This window comes from Lepisma saccharinum, chromosome 12, assembly GCF_977018435.1.
Source record: "Lepisma saccharinum chromosome 12, izLepSacc3.1, whole genome shotgun sequence".
Lineage (NCBI taxonomy): Eukaryota > Metazoa > Arthropoda > Insecta > Zygentoma > Lepismatidae > Lepisma > Lepisma saccharinum.
In genome coordinates, this window is record NC_139240.1 from 31,980,478 (window position 1) to 32,000,777 (window position 20,300).

Sequence of the window (20,300 nt, forward strand, 5' to 3'; positions counted from 1 at the left end):
CCTTCTATCCCCCATAAAATGTAGAACTGATATTTCACTGTATAAAATTTACAGATTCAATACAAAATTTCAAATGTTCGTTGAACCTGAATAGTTCACTGACCCCCTTAATGAATGTATTTTACAATGAAAAAGAAGCTGCATATTTAGACATTTACTTTTTAAAAGTGCAAAATGGAGATTATATGTTTATATCCATAAAAATTATAATATAATGGCAGAATATTGCACTACATTAGAAGATATTTATAGATATATCGTGTTGGTAAAATTATTGGTAATTTCACCGATCGGCCTATATTGGCCAATAACGCTACAGTACCGATTAATCTGTCCCATATCTTACTTAGTAGTATTTTGAAGTATGTTTGGAATTCAGTAAGTTCTGAGAAAAAAAAATATAAAGAAACAAACTTACATTTCTGTATGGCCACGTTGCACCCATCTGCGGTACATAGGCTGCGAACAAAGTTTGGAGTTCCATCACGGTTGCAGAGACTCTCAGCTTGGTGTCGATCCATTTGTTAAATATGACCTGGGAATCTTGAGGCACTTCAGGAGGACTCCATTTTACATGCTCTGCAAAGCAAAAATAAAGTGGACAATGGAATGATATCAATTACTGTCAAACAGCACACATTGTCTTACAGACCAATCTCCTTACTCTCTCCTCTGTACATCATCTGTGAAAAAGTAATCAAAGACAGACTGTACAAATTTGTTTCTCCGTACTTAAGCTCTAAGCAACATGGTTTTCTTCCTGGTAGCTCCTGTCTTACAAACTTGTCTGTTTTACTCTCACATGCTATGAAATACATTTCAAATAATTCACAATTAGATGTAATATACTTTGATCTGGCCAAAGCCTTTGATACTGTTAGTCATTGTCTTCTGATTCACAAATTATGCAATAGATTCAACATTCATGGCAAATTTCTAACCCCTCTCACAGATTACCTTAGCGATCGCCAACAACGTGTCGTTCTTCCAGGAACTGTTTCTAACTTTCTTCCTGTCCTCTCTGGAGTTCCACAGGGTAGTGTTCTAGGACCTCTCTTGTTCATATTATTCGTCGATGACCTTGCCGACCTAGCAATTACCTTCTTTTCGCAGATGACTGTAAAATTTTGAGAGAAATCTCCACTTCTGACGATACTCATCTTCTTCAGAATGACATAGCAACACTTACTTTCTGGTGCCTGACATGACACCTTACATTACATCCTGACAAGTGTACTACTCTCACTATCTCTCTCAAGAAGAATCTGTTAAAGTCATCTTACTCCATCTCTGGCAATAACATCAAAGCAGTATCCTCTCACAAAGACCTAGGCATTGTTTTTGACCAAAAGCTCACATTTGAGGAACATATTTTATTCACCACAAAAAAGGCTATGCGTCTCTTAGGTTTACTCTACCGTTTCACTGAAATTAGTGACATCTCAGCCCTCACCTTGTACTTCAAATCATTCATCTCCCCAATAATAGAATACTGCTCTCCCGCCTGGTCCATGGCGTGTCCCACTCACCTCTCCAGAATCGATTCAGTCTTTCACTTCTTCCTAGCTATAGTTCGTCACAGGGTTCCCTCATTACGCAATTTTTCATCTCCGCATCTCCTGTCTTTTCTAAACTTACAAACTGCTTATCAGCGACGTTTGCAGAATGATTTCAGTTATTTATACAAAATTGTGAATGGCAAAATCTGCTGCAACACGCTTCTTGAGGAATTCCACTTTCGAGTACTTATGCGCACAACACGCAACACAAGATTATTTTATACAAAAAAACCTAGACTAGAAATTCAAAAAAGATCTCTCTTTTACAGACTTGCAGCACAATACAATGATCTCTCTTCAAGTATTGATATATTTTCCTCCTAGTTTGCCTTTCGGTCTTCTTTCAGAAGAAATGCTTGTAATTAATATCACATAGTGCCATATTTTACTTATTTTTTTTGTTAATTTGCTATTCACTTTTATGTTGTTTTGTTACTCTTAATTATTTTTTTATTTTTTTTATTTTTAATGCTTATTATAATTATTGCTTTCTCATTGTTGACAATTTCAGTGTAAAGTGGCCACCTGTGCTGTATCTGAAATTTTCTCAATAAATAAATAAGGCAGGCATGCTACATTGGAAAGTAGATGAAATTTGCAAATTACGTCTATATTGATAAAATAACGGTAATATGGTGATCTAAGTTCAATAAAACACATTTATGCACACACACACACACAAATTCTCTCTCACTCCCCCCTTTCACTCGAGGGGGACATACCCACACAATGATTTCTAAAGTGTGAATTATCCTGGGAGTTATGCAAAACTGATTAACCGTAGCTTACCTGTGCCATATGAGAAACTTACTTACCTGGGGCAGGGGAGGGGTGGGGTGTACCCTTTTTTTCCATCACAATTATTCAAGAAACCATCTTGTTATCGAATCACTGCTTCCTTTCTTGTTTACATACATTTCATTATTTAGTAATTATAACAATTACAAAAATTATCATAATTTATAAAAATTAATAATCAATTATTGAATGAGTGACACTCATATTGTATCATTCATTAAAACTTGCAAAAATCACACATTTTTTCTTCAATGATTTATTGTTTATACTGGTGCAGTTACATATTAAGTATAATAACTACAAAAAATACCATCATTACCATCCAATTGTACACTGTCACTGGCATGAGTGTCTCGAATGACATGCATTTAAAGATGGCACTTGGCTCCTTTTAACATTACATTTACGTCTTTCTAAACAGAAATAATGCAGAAAAATTTGGAACACCCTATGAAACAATGCAATTTATATAAAAATTTTCATAAAAATTTTCACTTGAAAAATTGAAAATCTAGAAGTGGGGGGGCCTGATAGCTCTCCCCCCATCGGGTAAGCTAGGGTAAATTTCTCTGTACATATTTGGGAAGCAAAAATTTACTCTTTAACACAGAAATAAATTACTACTCTGATAACTACATGAATGTGGTATCAGAATGGAAATGTTTATTTTCACTGATTTAGTTTTTACTTTGCTTTCTTGATCAGTTTGGCTAATCGTGAACATGAGGATGAATGGTGATAACATAAAATGGATGAAGAATCAACCACAAACATAGGGACAACACAAGCCTTATAAGATTATCCTGGTTACAGGTCCAAATTTATGATTACATTCCGTATTTTGACATCGAAATGCCATTTTTATATACTGCTTTTGATCCTGAAATGTGCCTAGTTCTTGTACCGAAATCTTAACATTCACTATAAATATGTGACCATAGATATATCAATAAATAATCCATACTTTAGTGCAATATGTTCTAGATGCAACAGAAAACTTTAAAAACTTCTTAACTACTCTTAATTGTTACAATTTCAAAGTATTGCTTTGGTTAAAACTGTTACCAGCTTGGGCCTACTTTGGTCACTTCCATGTACTACATTCTTACGGACTAACGAGGCTTTGGTGTCTGGACCCATAGCCAGTATAATTCTCTGTGGCTTGTGTTGTGTTCATTCACTTTCGCGATTAACCAAAGTGGTAGAAAAATGAAGAAAAATGGACCAAATCAACCAATCAAAACATTAGATCATACTTTCACTCACCATTCTTCCAGTCTTGCAAAGACCTCTCCAACCAGCTCAGTCTTTTCTGAATGAGTAGTAGATTCTTGATCACGCACTCCTGCAGGTCCATCTCCGTCACCACCTGCAGAGCCCCAATCTCTTCATACATCCTATGCTGCAAGATGTGCCACTGTGGATACATCCTCAACTCCTTCTCCTGCAGGTTCTTGCTGTCGCACAACCTGAAGCACTCGTCAACAACTTTTTTAATAAGGAACTTGTGCCTGCGGTTGAGCTCCTGCAGCCAAGGTGGTGCAACATTCTTGACTTTCCAGTTTGAATTAGCGGTGAGTTGCTCGATAGGCTTCAGTTTTATCGACAGCGGCTTATCCACATAATCCACTTCTTTCTCCAGCCAGGCTTCGTCCCTCTGTTGGCACAGTTCTAGCACGTTCACCATCACCTTGAAGGAGGCCAAACTGCGGACATCAGTGTCTTCTGCAGGAATGATAACTTTCTCCCTCTGCGGTGCCTCGTTACAGATCTCTGCATGAGAGGATGCGAAATAGCTCTGCGGAGGACACGGAGTCTGCTGGACCAGTTCGTGTACGGCCACGCTGAACTTAGACATTGACTCCAACTTCACAATTTCACAACTCAGGTGGAACAGCTGAGAAAACAGAGTCTGCAACAAAGAAAAACATTGTCAAGTCATATATATATACACACACAGAGTGGACTTTGATAATTCAAATGATTCTGTAATACAAACAGAAGTTTATTCCCCTTGAAACTCCTATTGGAACCATTGCTGAAAATTCATGTGTCATTCGAATGTTCGAACCTTACAGTTGGATAATTCGAATGCAGCTATCCAGAGACAGCCTTAGGGAAGAGAAAGTCTCTATTTGCTGGTGTGCAGCCTCAATCCTCTCCTCAATAACCCCTTTTGTGTGCAGGTGTTTGTCCTTGAATATCCACTAGCTAATGATTTGACAAAGGTTTTCTTATCTGCCCTCAGTTGTGATAAATCAGGATACATACCTTGCATTGTTGAAGCGTGGTGCATATATTAGATTCACATTAGAGAAAAAGAACAAGTTCTAAGACAAGTGGAAAGGGGTGTGAGGAAGAAAAGTGACATGGCTCAAGAGTATGGGATACTGCTGAAAACATTATCAACCTACATTAAAAATAATGTTGCTACTAGGGATGGCCATAAAATCTGGATAACAGCTATCCAGATTTCAAATTATCCGATATTTGTTTCGGATGCAACAGATAATTCGGATAGAACAGATTTGTTGAAAATCCATACAATGAAATACGAAAGTGATGAATAAAAGAATATGTGGATAGCTTGTAAAATGGATAAATGATAAAACTGTTCGTATAATGCTCATATTTGGTTATCTGGACATTTCGGATAATATGAATATATGGATAATCCGAATATCCTGATAATTCAGATATACAGAAAATCCGATTTCTGGATAAAATTTTATCCCACCCTAGTTGCTACACATGTATGTGATTTTGTGTTTTAATACAGTGTACTTAAATGTGTTTTTCATTTACTTGTAGCTTGATTATATTGTCAGAGGAATTGATTTTGGTTTGCTCTATAGGACCACACAAAAATACGGCAATTTTTATGGTAAGGTCCACTGTATGATCATTATTTTTCTTGGCTTAGTTGGTATAAGAGGTGCTGCAATCACTGGAACTGAAAATGGCATCAGTGCAGGAGAAAGCTCATTGTGTTTTATGATGTCATGAGACCAAGTCAGCGAAATTTTAGGAGGGACTATGGATGACCACTACCTGATTAAAAAAAAAGAATCGTCACGTGGTGTGACAAGTTTAAAGAGAACAGAACTGTGCTTTCCACATCTACGAACAAGGCGACCATTCATCAGTGAAGAGAGAGTTGAGGTTGTGCAGGAAGCATTTCTACGAAGCCCTTCCAAATCTGTTTGTCATGCATCTCATATCAGAAATCCCCAGCTCAGAGTACAAAGAATATTACACAAGTGACTTCACTTGTATGTGCATAAAGTGAAGATAGTGCAAGATGACTGACCTCGTCATGCTGATTTTGTGACAGATTTTATAATTGATCAATTATGAATGAACTGAATTGTTCTTCTAAGTCCACTTTGTGTTCAGAAAGGCTAATTGGGACTGGACCTACAGTTTCAATTGGGATACGAACCACTGTGCCATGTGCCTGCCTTCACTGGGTATCGAACATACAAGGCGGCGACGTTACCACTATGCCATTGAGGAGGCCCAGGGCCAATCATGACAATGAGGACCTCGGCGATTGTGTTTTACAGATGAGGAAATGTTTTACATCGCCAGGAAAGTGAACAGACACAACATGCAAAAATGGGGTTAAGGTAATACACATTTCGTCATGGAACCTGAGAGAGATAGCCCTAAATTAAATGTTTGGTGCAGGGAAAACTTACAGTACATTGCAAAAACACAGTATAAAGCCTTAAACATTTTTATTCGTTTTCCACCTTCAGCACAGTTCTTTCTTATTTATTTGATTGATTAATTGATTCGCGTTTTGTGCCTCTTGGCTAATTTGCGATGTGCTAACCACTCAGCCACAGGGTCCAGCTTAACTGAAGTATTAAACTTAGGAAATTGCCAAAAAAGCCTCACGACGGAATTGTATTCCGCTTTAAATCCTGTTGTTAGTAATATTACTAGTTTTGTTGGATCTTACGTTGTATTAACAAATAAATACTTTTATGTGAATGAAAAATGAACGCATGCTATATTGATGAGACAAATGTTGAGCTTGTTGGAAGAAAATAGTTGAAACTTTTCAGCAATTTTGGAAAACTACTTATTAATATGGCATCAAGAATTCTTGAATAAATATATGGTTGTTGTTATCACTCAAAATTGGTGACTGTCATTGAAATTCATATTGCTAAACTTGAAAAATAATATTAAGTGCATTTTGACAATTGGTGTTGGGAAGTAGATTTGTAGTGAGTAGTACCTAGTGTTGTGTTATGCATCAAGGAAGACGTATTAACTGTTTGAACTGCGTTTTAGCCTACGTTGTGTTTGGGACGATTTCCATGTTATAGTTGGAGGAATAACCGTACAACGTTTCCACCTCCAGATTGTGGCCCATGCACTGAGGTTCTTGAGGTGTTGCATAACAATGTGACACCTTAGTAATTTGTAAGTTCTGCTAAAATTAAAACATTAACGCCCTGTTAGCTTCCAAAATGCATCTAGTAGCAAGTATAACTTTACAAGTTCTTTGGGTGACAAAGGGATCACATGTGGATGTGTATTGACATGGTAAATAAACTTTCAGATTTTTTCTTTCTTTTGCCACACACCATGCAGCTGCACTGTAACAGATTCTTTGTAATAAAGTTTTTTAATGTTGGAAAGACTTTATGGACACCCTGTACAAGAAGTTGGTTAGAGTAATCCATTTAAACACTGATAAAAGCGTAATTAACCCATCCGCATACCTAGTCGTCGAATCGACGAGCTCTCAATTTTCATCACATTTTCATCATCTTCTTTTGACAATAGATGGCAGAGGTTGTACGATCTGTTGAATCTGTGACATGTATGTTTGTGCTGCTAAGATTTTCATGCCGATTCAAGCTTTTGTTCTTCAGTAATTTCTCATATAAACAAACCTTCATTTGTTACGTCTTGGAAACATGTCTCTAAGAAGATTTGCTTTGTGATAGTGACGAAGATGAAAATGTGGAGTTTGATGACGGGAACGAAGAGAGTGATTCCTATAGAATTTAAGTGAAGTGAAAGTGGTCATTCTGGTGAAAGTAGTGAAAGTAATTGGGGAATTGTTGAAATACCCCAAAAGATGTAAGTTCGAAGAATGGGAATGGTTGGCAACCTGCTCTCAAAATGAAATGCCAAAGAAATTACCAGTTTCAGGTAAGCCTGGTGTAAATAACATTGTTCTGCGTTCATTAGGGGATTCTCCCAGAGCTTGTGATGTACTGAAAAAGTTCCTTCAGGATGATTTATGGGATACATATTTAGGGAAACAAACATTTATGCTCAAAGCAAAATAAACAATGCAGAAGTCAATGGTGATAAAGAATTCAATAGTGCTGAATCTAAATGGTTTCCACAACACCAGATGAAATATTAGCATGTATTTGTTTGTGTGTCCTTCAGTCCCAGGTGAAAAAATTAAGCCTGCAAAGCTACTGGAGTACTAGAACACTCTCAGAAACTCCATTCTTTGCTACAGTCATGCCATTCAAAAGACTTATTTTGATCATGAGGTATTTACATTTTGTCAATAACTATAATTTGAATCAAAAAGATAAGTTAGCCTACCATAAAACCAGTTCATTAAAAAAATCTTGTTGGTTCATTAAAGTTCTGCTCACCTTCCGTTTGTCATCACTTTCCTCCCTTGCATGGAGAATGGATCTGCTCAGCATGTAGAGGCATCCCATATGATGCAGGTAGGTGATGGTTTTCTTTGTCTTGTCTGGAAGTGAAGGGAAAATAATACTTCAGAATCTAACTACAACTTAACAATGTGCACTGGATTCTTCACATGGTTAATGATGCCAAACAAAAAAACTCAGGAAAAAATTCAGAACATTGTTGCTACAGAGGAAGGAAAAGGGAGAGACACAAAGAGAGAGAGAGGGGGGATATGGGGAGGGGGAGGAAAGATGTGTACAAACGATCCTAGTTTACTTTTGTCTTTAGGATGGGCCATTCCCCCCCCCAAATCAACTGCCTTTTTCAATAAAATTGAAGAGCTTGCCTATTTATGACAGACAAAATCACAACTGAATGTGGACAATAGCAAATTCTCAAACCATGTACAGAGAACGATTTTGACAAAACCACGTAACGTGAAATAACAGACTGTAATGTTAATTTTTCATGTTTTTGAAAGATGTTAGGTGCATTTTGCAACCATGTTTTGTTGTCACAAAATGAACTTTTAAACACAAAATCTTGGGTTTATTTAACGACGCAACACCTTCTGAGGTCTGAGTTATCCTGTGAATTATGTAAATCATGGAAAATTGATTAATTTTGCTGTAAATATTTGAGAAGCAAAGATAGACAGACTCCTTTACACAGGAAGAAACTTAATACTCTGATAACCATATAAATGTGCTATTAGAAGTGAAACTTAAATATTGTAATAAGTAGTTTTTAAATGAAATTTAGGTTTTTATTCACCATTTTAATACTGAAATGCCATTTTATGTACTGCTTTTGATCCCGAAACATGGCATTTTTGTACCGAAATATTGATCTTTCATTCACCATAAATATGTGGCTCTACCAATAATTCCAGGTTCAAGTCCTGCTCTGAGTTTGAGCATCCCTTCAGTGTCCTTTCATTAGGGACCTTGATATTTAGCACAAACGAAACAGTGAAATATGTTAATTTGTTGCAAAAAATGTTGATGCAGAGTGACATGTTTTAAACACATTTTTCATGTATTCAAAATTGCATGAAGCAATGTGAATTTTCCATAAAATGTGAATTGTGGCCTCTCTTGCAAATTTATACACATTTTGTGCATGAAAACTAAGAACATGAAAATCCAACGTTCTTGTGGTTTAAGCTTAAAAAATAAAAAAAATACCACATTTATGTGTGTATAACATGCATGTTTTCCAATATTTTATCACAAGAAGAAACTATGGCGCATGTTATAAATAGAATAATTCCGACAGCAAAATGAAAATATGTGCAAATGGATGTTTCCATGATTTCTAACCTTCTATCGAAACATTTCACATCAACGAGCAAAGCGACAGTGTTCTGGTGGGAGAATGAGTACACCTCCGTCACATGGAAGCCGTAACATCAACATTTGTCTCGTAAGAAACATTTTCTGTTACCAAGCAATTTTGGCAGAGATCAAGCGTGAACCCACTGTTACATGGGAGCTGTCACATTTGTCATGTGAGAAATAATGTAAATCAATAATCATTTCCAACAAATGAAACTGTCATGAACAGGTGTAGGCCATGTATTCGACTTTTGTTTTCAATGTCCACTTTTCTGCACAGAGAAGCACAGATTGGGACTGGATGTACAGTATAAACTGGAATCTGAACTACTATGTGGCTCCACCGGGTATCGAACTTCAAATCCCTTGAATACAAATTGACGATGATCCACTACTGCATCTGGAAGGCCGGAGTAGACAATGTGACCACCAAATTAATAAACTTATTTAAAAGCAAAATAAGGGAATAATTTTAAGTATGTTTGGCAGAAAAGTATGCTAAAATATCAACACTAATTTTGGGTAAAAAAAAAACATCAACAAGAAAAAAACAATTTTGTGGGGGAAAACCTACAACAACAAAAAAGCGAAGTCCATTCTCTTCAAAAATTTAATTTTATCATCATTCATCCTCATTGTTGTGACTGGCCTAAAGGGGGAGAAAACCTATGTAAAATATAAAAAAATAGAACTCGAAAGCAACAAACAGGTTACCTGACAGCTTGCTCATTCCATCTCCGCTTCCCTTCTGCTTGAATGAAGAGTCCAGCCACTTACAGAAAGCCTTGATGATGCTCTCATTCAGAAAGCCATCTGCCTTCAGAAGCTGAATTGTCTCCAGAATGTGACACTGAACCTTCTTGTACTCAGTGCAGGTTAGGTTCACTTGCTCTGAAATACAAAAAAGTAGCATATTTACTATCACCATTATTACTATTTTAATTCAAATATGAATGTAAAAATCGTACTTGCATTTAGAACATTGTTTCTCAAACTAGGGGGCACGACCCACCGCTGGGACCCGAGGGGGTGTTTGGTGGGTCACTGTCAGTTTTGCAAATTTATCTACTGTCTTAAAAACCTATTACTAGGGGTACGCAAATTTAGTTTTTGATGAAAACACGAAATGTGAAATAACACATTCTAATGTTAATTTCTAATGTTTCTGAAAGGTGTGAGGTGAATTTTACTACTCTGTTTTGTCACAAAATGATGTGAAATGAACTGCAAAATGTGAAATACTCTCTTATACACGAAATTTAGAGTTTATTTACTGATGCGACACTTTCTGAAGTTTGAATTATCCTGCGAGTTATGCAATTCATGGAAAATTGATTGTTGTAAATATTTGAGAAGCAAGAATGGACCCCTTAATACAGGAATAAACTTAATACTCTGGAAACTACGTAAATGTGTATTAGAAGGACTATGTTTATTATTGTAATAAGTAGGGAAAGGAACTTTAGGTAAATCAATGTTTTTTCTGCGATAAGATAGAGACCCTCATTTTTGCCAAAATTCTGATCATAGCCTTATATGTCAACACAGCAAATTTTATTTTACATAAAAACACATATTTTCCAGTTTTCCGTATGTAAATACATATTTTGCGAATTTTCATTTTAAATACATAAAATCGCTCATTGACTTCATCTACCTCGAAATCCTCGAAGGAAAAATGTTTATTCTCCGCACCTCTTTCATATCGAGAGTGCTAGGTTTGTTTTGTCTTTGAACACCCTCGCTGGCAGACTTCTGGCACCTTGCCTACGATCCTATTGGGAGAAAATAGCTGTAAGTAGCTGGGGCTGGCTACGATAGCAAGGCTTTTTAATGAAGCAATGCAGCTATTGTGGCCAGAAGGCATAAAATTTGACAATGTTCTTCTCTTGACAGATGCTGCAGCTTACATGCAGTGGTCTTGCCGCTAGCTACCCCAAAATGGTGCACACGTTGCATAGAATATGTGAAAAGATAAGAGCTCTTTATCCCAATGTCGATAAACTGGTTTCAAATGGGAAGAAAGTTTTTATCAAGTTGCCTAGAAGAATAGACATTTTTAAACAAAAATATCCTGAGGTTCCCCTCCCCCCCTACACCTGTAGTTATGCGATGCAGATGTTACGCCCAGAACTTTGAAAAAAATTGTATCTGTTGTAAATGATCTCGACAAAGAAGAATTCTGCAAGAACTGTTGATGGAGCCCTCCTTAAAAGGCTAATTGGCATACATCTCAACAAACCTGTCCATTCTCTCTAATTCCATATGAAAGCTTGAATCGTCCGCGAAAACTTTGGCAGCTTCCATTGGTGAAGTCCGTACAGTAGAAACGAAACTGAAAGAAGTCACTGGATCTAAATGTCTAAATGTACAGAATTTTTGGGGAAAAACCAAGGTTTTCAAACATTGTGCCAAATTGCATGTGTTTTGGAAGGAGGTGAAGTAGAGGAAGATGAAGCTTTGGAAAACTTCAGCGTTAGTGACATTTCGTGCTTCAAATATGCAAGAGTTGTTTCTTGTGACGTGGAGCGATCTATCTCACAATATAAGATGCTTTTTAGAGATAATCGTCACAGATTTACAATGGAGAATTTGAAAAAAAAAACTATGGTGATCCACTGCAACTCTTCCAAAAAATAGCTCGCTAAGAGGTAATCATTTAGAAACTAATTTCAGGTGTTTAAAATGCATGTTATAGTTTGTTTTTGTTACGAAATGTTTTTATTTTTGTCACATATTTTCCTGTTTTTATCACATATTTTCAACATTTATGACACATAAAAAATAAATATTTCTGAGTTTTTTAGCACATAAAGTTCCGTTCCCTAGTAATAAGTGCAGTTTTTAAATCAAATTTTGGATTATGTTCACAATTTTAAAACCAAAATGTCATTTTATATAAGGCTTTTGATCATTTTTTCACAACTATAATACTGAAATTTTATTTTACTAAAAATATGTGCCTCTACCTATCACATATAAATTATTAAGATATATTGTATTAACAATTTAAATTCAACCCATGTTCTAAACTCTACATTTCTGTTCTTCGAGCTCTACCATTGCTTTATACCGGCATCTCTCCGACGTTTAACTTGAGGGAATCGGATATCTGTAGTTTTTGTTACACTAGAGTAAATTAGTTGCAGTAATTTTAAATTACATGTTTATTTTTCTAGAATGAAGAATTTGTAATTGGTTTAAACAAGCGTAAAAGAGGGCTTCTTAAAGTACTCGATGTTAGCAAAAATATGATTATAAACTGGGTGCACATCCTTACAAGTAATTCTGCCGGCACTCGCATGCTTATGGGTCCCATGGAAAGTAATATTCTTCAAGGTGGGTCCTGGACTAAAAAAGGTTGAGAACCACTGATTTGGAACATTTATACAGTCAACTCTCGATTCTACGACCCCGGGTATAACGACCTTCTCGAAGTAACGACCCTTTTCCCGGGAACCGTGAAAAATTTAGAAAAAGATAGAAAAGTTTGAAAAAAAAAGTTGAAAAATTGAAGGAAATCGGCCGAAAAATGCGTTGTTTTTTTCCCCACTCATTTCCTTCACGAGCGCTCTACCGCTCACAATTGGGTCTGAACTAAAAATAGACACCACCACACCAGGCTTGAGTGATATCCAATAGCACTTGACCTCTGCCCTCCCCTCCCTCAAGTGCACCAATGTTACCCCGCACCCGACGACCGCTACCCAACCAACGCGCCAGGCTTGTTTTGCCACGCTTTCTCTTGGATAGGCGAGAAGAGAAGATCGAATGTGCTTTGATGTTATTTTAAATCGACCTTTTGTTTCCTTGTCCTAAGAGCTGCTGAAAACTCGCGGGGAAGGGTGGGAGCAGCCCGAAATGACTGCTGGACTTGCAGTCTTTGCCAATGTGTATGGCAGGTCAAGCTCTTTCATCGATAAATACACCACCTTGAGAGATAAGATCGCAGGAATGTTCGAAAATACAGATGTGTGGCACCTGTAAGTCTGACCCATCTGTCCAGTTCAGCAGGTTCCCGTGAGTGAGCAACTCTCGGCCTTGTAGCTGACAACTTCATTCAAAATGTGTTCTTTGTTCCCTGCAACACTTCATAAAAAAGCGAAACTGTTAGAGATAATCAAAACCACATAGGTGAACTAAAGATCGTCAACCCGCTTAATGCGTTGTCATCCAGGTTTCCACAAAAGTTTACTTCGACCTTACGTGCATCATAACTCCCGTTTCCCACTTCATATGTTTTCCTAATTGTGTCGATGTCGTAATATCTGCTAAAAAAGTGTTCCGTTGGCTTACTGACTTCTCCCTCTTTTCCTGTCAGGAAACGTATGGGGGGAGGGGGGGTGTGATGCAGATTGTTTCAGCCACGATTTTCTTGCTGATGCGGGCTGATTACAGGCGAGGGTGGAAAAGGACCCATCCCTCTTCCTTTCCTTTGACGTCTAAAATGGGGCAACCAGTTCTGGATATATTCTTGAAAACGAACAAAAACCACAGAACAAGTAAAACAAAAAGGGACCCCCCCCTTTCCCCAGCTCATTCTCCGCCACTGGTGTGCACGGCAATGTTGATAATTGCAGAATTCAGTTGTTTTTTTAAATTTATTTATTATATATTTTTTTTTAATGCTGTTGTCTGCATAGGAAATATTGCCCGTATTATTGTCTGTTGCGTGGTAAAACGTAAAGCAAGGGTCATTTCTTTCTTCTTTACACTGCTGTTAAAAGTTCCGTCTTCGACAGTTGCGTTATCTTTAAAATGCTGGGACTTTTCTCTTCCGCCACCTGTTGCTCGAACTTCCAGCCGGTCTCTTTGTTTTTACGATGCAGCTGGCGCCGAAGAAAAAAGTTATTGTTTTGAATCTGATAACGAAATTGGATCTCCAGAAAGCAAAACAAGAGTTAAAATAACTTCATGTTCTGCGCCTTCTAATAAGCACAACTGTAAATTTAATTTACCTTTCTTCAGAACCATTCATGTGGAGGAAAAAAAAAAAGTGTGTTCAATGTAGGAATGGTTGCTGAGACTGATTAAAAAGACATTATTCAAGGGGAAAACGTTTGGAGGGGTGGGTGTTTAACATCGAGAATACTCCTAAATCCAACATTAAATCGTCGATTAACGTGAGAGTAAATAACGATCTACCATTTTGATATGTGAACATGCGCAGTTTCATAAAGCTTGTTTTCAGTTCATGTTATGCTGATGGGCTAATCGGGACTAAATATACAGTTTAAAGTGAAATTCAATTCCAAACGCGAATGATTATCAACTGCCACGTTGTTTAATGACCTGTCCTACAATACGCTTTGGGTGAAAATAGATCGCAAGTTGGGCATTTCCTTTTTCACGCTGGATTACAATGCAAGTCAAGGAAGGAGTTTGGACTGCTCCCTTGAATGGGGAAGGAGGGTGAATGAAGTTGGTTGAAGCAAAGAAAAGTGACTTTTTTTTACGATGTTTTTTACACAGCCGAACCAGAATGAAAATTACAGCCCTGCCTTTATTTTTTTTTGTCTGGTACCTAGAGAGGTTGTGTTGTTTCTCCCGAGAGATCTAATCTTACCAGTTAATCTTGTAACAGACAATGCTCCAGTAAACCCGTATAAAATCCAACATTCATTCTGCCCGATTATCTCCCGACTTTTGCTGGCACCAGTCTGACTGGTGTCAAGATTCTTCGAGTTTCGCTTGCAATAAGCGAGAGATTGTTTTCCTTTCCATAGGTCTCAGTGGAAACGGGTTTCTCATTAACTAGAATTGTAAGAATTTCCTGGAAAAGCAACGACTGTGCACAATTGAAACAAAGTAACATTATTTTAAAATCTCTTTTGTGAAAACTTTTTCATGTTCTATTTTCCTTCTCACAACACGCATCCTGTGCATAACAGGTTGTATAACTACCAGGATAAATGGTGCTACCATCTCCTAGGCATCTTTGTGTCCGTTTGAGCTCCCTTTAAGCTGAAAATTGGTGCAAATTCCAATAACGACCCCTTCGAAATAACGACCCTTTTCCCGGGAACTGTGAAAGGTCGTTGAATCGAGAGTTGACTGTATTTACTTGCTTATCCAGTGCATACAAATGTATCACCATTTAACAATTTCTTGAATGTTCACATAACCATAATAAAAAGTAGGCATAGGCTGATAAGAAATTTTGGTATATACAGATAAAGTACCAATATAAAATTTACCGATAACCAATATTCTAGTGATCTGATATAAAAGTACAAATGGCCCTTGAATAACCTGAATGGTTCACTGATCTCCCTAATAAATGTATATGACCAGACAACTGCAATGCAAAAGAAACTGCATATTTAGACATTTACTTTCAACAGAAGTATGGCATGGAAATTATATGCTTATGTCTATAAAAAATATAACAAAATGGCAGAATATTGCACTAAACTATAAGATATTTATAGAATATTGGATCAGCAAAATTATCGATAATTTTACCAATGCACCGATATACCTATATAATGGTGAACATTGATAGAGGACAGATTAATTTACCCCACCCTTATTTTTTTTAAAAAAAAATACAAATGCATCTTTTACATGGAAAAAATGAATTTGTAATTTCCATTCTAGTTAGTTTAATTGCATATCGGTACATCCAAACTAACTAACTCTCGCACCTTCTTAAACTCGAAAGTTTATGGCTGCATCAACACAAGCCTTCCATTTGTCCCTATCCTGGGCAAGATCAATCCAATCTTTTCCATCCTTACCTATTTCCTTTAGGTCCATCTCAACCTTATATCCCCATCTTCATCTTGGCATTCCTACAGGTCTCTTACCATCAGCCATATGATACATTAAAAATGATACAACAGTTCAACTGGGAAATTATATTCAAGAAAAAACAAGTGGAAGTTTTAAAAGCAGTTGCATTATTTAAATTTTTCCTTTGATTTACATACATTAAACACACTGGATGGTTAAAAATCTATAAAGATTATTTCTTTCCATTTTGGGTCGAGTTTAAAGGTGTGTGTCTAGACATTACTCTCCTTACTCTTTAATGTTCAAAACAAAATTAATTGAAAAGAACAGAAAATAAATTTTCTTTCAATCTTCCTACTACTGTTAACATAAATTGCTCACAGAGCCTGAGGCACACTATTTGCAAGATCAAGAGTCCTAACTTACTGATAAGGGTTTCCTCTACTTTCGTGAATTTTCTGATGCCAGAATTGGTCTTCTTTCTTGGACTGCTTCCACTGGAAGACAAAGACTCACCTCCAGCTTCGGGAACCTTTATCTGGAAATTTTTCAGTATCTGGAAGAGGAAAAACATTATTCAGGATAAATAAAGTTGAAACTTTATGATTAACCAAAGGAAAGAGAAAAGCAAAGTATAATAAATCAATCAATCATTTCCAGCAATTGATCTTATCTGTCCTGGTTGCCTGCCTGAACATAAACTTGACTTAAAACCAAAACAATTCTTGATGTGCAGCTGTCATCAGAACAAGAAACTTTTCAACTGAACATTGGTATACACCTAGTGTACAGCACATTCGATTTAGCCTGAGCTCTAGCATGCGCAAAGCGGGAAATGTTTGTCGTCTGCATACGTCTCGTGACTCATAGGAGCAGTGTTGCAATTTGCACAAGTTACAATTCCACAAGACATGAAACTGGCAAAGGCTAAAGGCTATGCTGTTGTCTCATTGGAAAAAATACTTACGAATGTAAAGTAGGGCACTGTCCTTCATGATCGTCAAATTAGCCAATTGTTCTACGAATATGACACTTGTCAAATTGGTCCACATCACGTCCTTTCTTCTGCGTGGTTTGTTAGGTGTACCTAATCCCTTCCCAGTTACGCTGTTGCGATCATTTTCGTTTAAGATGCGTTTCAAAGTACTTACTGACACACCAGTAGCCACGGAAACATGCTTTTGCACTTGTTTAACATTCAACGCAAGACCACTGTCAGCTTCTTTCTTCATAAACTTATATACGTTGAGATAATTTCTCTACTCTGACCGTGAGTAACTTTGCTTTCTCCAATATTCTTTCCAGTTTTCACCTCGGCTTCTGTTGAATTAAAACACACTAAGCAACACAGGTCAACAATCACCTTACTCGTGGCAATATGATCTGCCCCCTCAACCCTGGAGAGGAAAGGGAGGATGCCTCTTTCGCCGAGGGGGCTTAATAAATGGGGGTGTAACCGACACAAAGAATCCTCTGTCATTCTTTTCCTTGAACTATCACCTTCTCAAACTGTTGCTTTAAAAAACAAAAACTAAATGCAGACACCAGTAAGTTCCGAACACCCCTTGAAGTCAGATTATGTATATAGATAATTGTTAAGGCAGTTAGCAACTCTGATCTCAGTGGAACTCTCTCATTGTCGTGCTGACGGCAGGCTTCTGCACAGCTGAAGGCCAGAGCTCGAGCTAAACTGAATGCCCTGTATGTTTCATATTGTTTTCCATTTAAAATGACAAACTTACACACACACTTCAGTTAGATCTGCCTGTACTATTAGTAAATACTAGGGCTTAATCAATAGGAGTACTAGTGCCTATACTTTTAGCAATTCCCACAGACACAGTGCTGATACTTTGAAATTTAAACAATTTAAGATACCTATTAAAATCCATTTCTCCCTGCAATGCTGTTCCCAAAATAAAGAAATCATCTAATCCTTTTATCACAATCAGCTGTGAAGATTATTTGCACAACAGTCAATTTTAAAAGGGATGATGAGTATTCACTGAGCAACAGTATACAAAGATATTCAGTTTGGTAACAGCAAGAAACAAGTCTATGAGTTGTGTTTGTCACTAGATCAATTAATGACCCTGTTATCCTTACCTGAGTAACAGTAGGAATAAAATTAGAAGTTGCATTGATATCTGGGACTTCCTCAGTGTTCAACCAGTATAGAAAATGCCTGCAAAGATAAACACAAAAGATTGTACTGACATATTGTATTAGAAAGAAAAACAGTGAAACCTCGATGTTACATAAACTAATTTTACATTTTCAATTGTAATACATTCAATCTTTATGGTTCCAACATAGCAAAATGTTATGAAATTTTCTTTGATTTTATATTTTCCAGCATTTAATTTTTTTCAGTGTGATACCCTGAAATCGAGGTTTTCCTGTATTTCAATGTGCTCTGTTAAGTTCATGAAATCTGGCTTTATGAACCAGTAATCTCAACACAAGAACTTGTCACTATTTTGACCAAACAAAAACAATCATTGTTTCTCTTGGAAGATGGTGAAAATGCTGAGAAAAATACATTTTAAGTCATTAAAAATAGTACACATTATTTCTGGCACAAACTCTAAAGTTTTTCTCCAAAATGCAATTCACATTACATTACAGCCATGAGTGAATGTATACAACACCACTTGACAAATGCCCAAAAAAAAAATCCCTGCCAACTACCGGACTAGCCAAGCTCTTCAAATTTCAACAAGCACAGTGCCTAAAAAATTGTTTCAGTCAGGTATATATCGCAGATGCTAATTGACAACAAAATCAAAGAGGCACACAATTATGCACTTTCCGCATGAGCTAAACATTGACAGCTGTCAGTGGTGATCACATTTGGCTGCAGAAACTAAAACCCAGAGTGTACAACAAATGCAGCATACAAACTGACTACACCAGCACTCCTAGTGGCACACAGAGAAAAGACATGAACCGGAAGCCTGCCCAGCAGTGAAACAAGTTCCCACATGGATGATGGAGGGGCCCACCGAAATTAAAACAACCATTACAAGTACAAGTAGGTCTCGTGGAGAAAGTTGGTAATTTGCTTACGAGTATTTATTACACTACCGTGTCCTTCATTCCCCAAATATGAAATATAAAGTTGTAGACACTGTAACATTTAAAGTTACTCATCAAGTTATTGTGAATGCGCTTCTGGATTGGTTTCTCAGGTTTTAATTAGAATCTGAAGATTAGCTACACTAGTTTTCAACACTACGTAATCAAACAGGAATATTTTAAATTCTCTCATAACAGGATTAAAGCTAGACTTCAAAATTAATGTATGCTATTTGACACATGATATTATTTAAAAGAATCCCACACCACGGCCGTGTGGTCTACGGCATCAGGCTTTGGGCTTGAGGTATGCGCTGATTTGAATTTTCTAGGCGGAAGTGTAACGACTTTTCTCCTAAGATATCGGGCAGTTTATGGGACCGAAGGACACCCGTCTATCATGAGGAAATTGGGGATCTATGACTGAGTAGCTTAACCAGGACATGGAAATTTACAATGACTGGGGGTTCATCGTGCTAACCATATGTCACCACGTAAATGGTTGGATGATCACCCACCTTTGCTGAATCATTTGGGAGTGAGACTAGTAGTAGGCAGGAAGGCCTTGACCCTGAAGGTCTGTTGTGCCATGCGTTATTCTATTGTTAGAAAGAAAAAGAACATTCACGTAACACTTTCTCAGTCGCAAATAAAGAAATTAATACCTGTGATTGTATATGAAGGAGTGTTCAATTCCTTCAGCAAAGTTGTCGGTCTCATGCTCAAAATATCTCCTGTCCACCTTCTCCTCTTTATCACATTTGCCCTCGGCTTTCTCTTTCTCTGTCCATCCATAATTCTGAATTACTGAAAGAAAAAAATCACATTTATGTCTAAGTTACTGTTATGGTTAGGACTGAACTGATACGACTGCTGACACACTTACAGATTGCCACTGATATCGATACTTGGAAATTATGATATAAAGGACAATGCGATCCATTGAAGTATAAACCGCCATGTCGATGTTTGTGCTATCGGTAAGCGAGGCGGTCACGGCCACTTGTCGACATCGTGGAGTGTTGAATTGTAAGTAAATAAATCACTCTTTAAACAAGTTATGGAAACTAGCATGCTTGATTCACGGACAGTCTACAGTGTCAACATACGG

At 37.1% G+C, this 20,300-nt stretch overlaps 1 protein-coding gene across 1 annotated transcript in view; it reads right to left on the minus strand.

Annotated features, from left to right (window-relative positions):
- Positions 1-20,300, minus strand: part of LOC145995962 (uncharacterized) — a 134,448-nt gene that overhangs the window by 34,825 nt on the left and 79,323 nt on the right. The window contains exons 13-19 of the mRNA XM_083132036.1: positions 19,855-19,996; positions 18,218-18,296; positions 16,538-16,667; positions 10,091-10,267; positions 7,997-8,100; positions 3,624-4,269; positions 419-579 (exon numbers count right to left, since the gene is read on the minus strand). Coding sequence (XP_082988162.1) covers positions 419-579; positions 3,624-4,269; positions 7,997-8,100; positions 10,091-10,267; positions 16,538-16,667; positions 18,218-18,296; positions 19,855-19,996 — 1,439 coding nt within the window. The remainder of the gene's footprint in view (positions 1-418; positions 580-3,623; positions 4,270-7,996; positions 8,101-10,090; positions 10,268-16,537; positions 16,668-18,217; positions 18,297-19,854; positions 19,997-20,300) is intronic.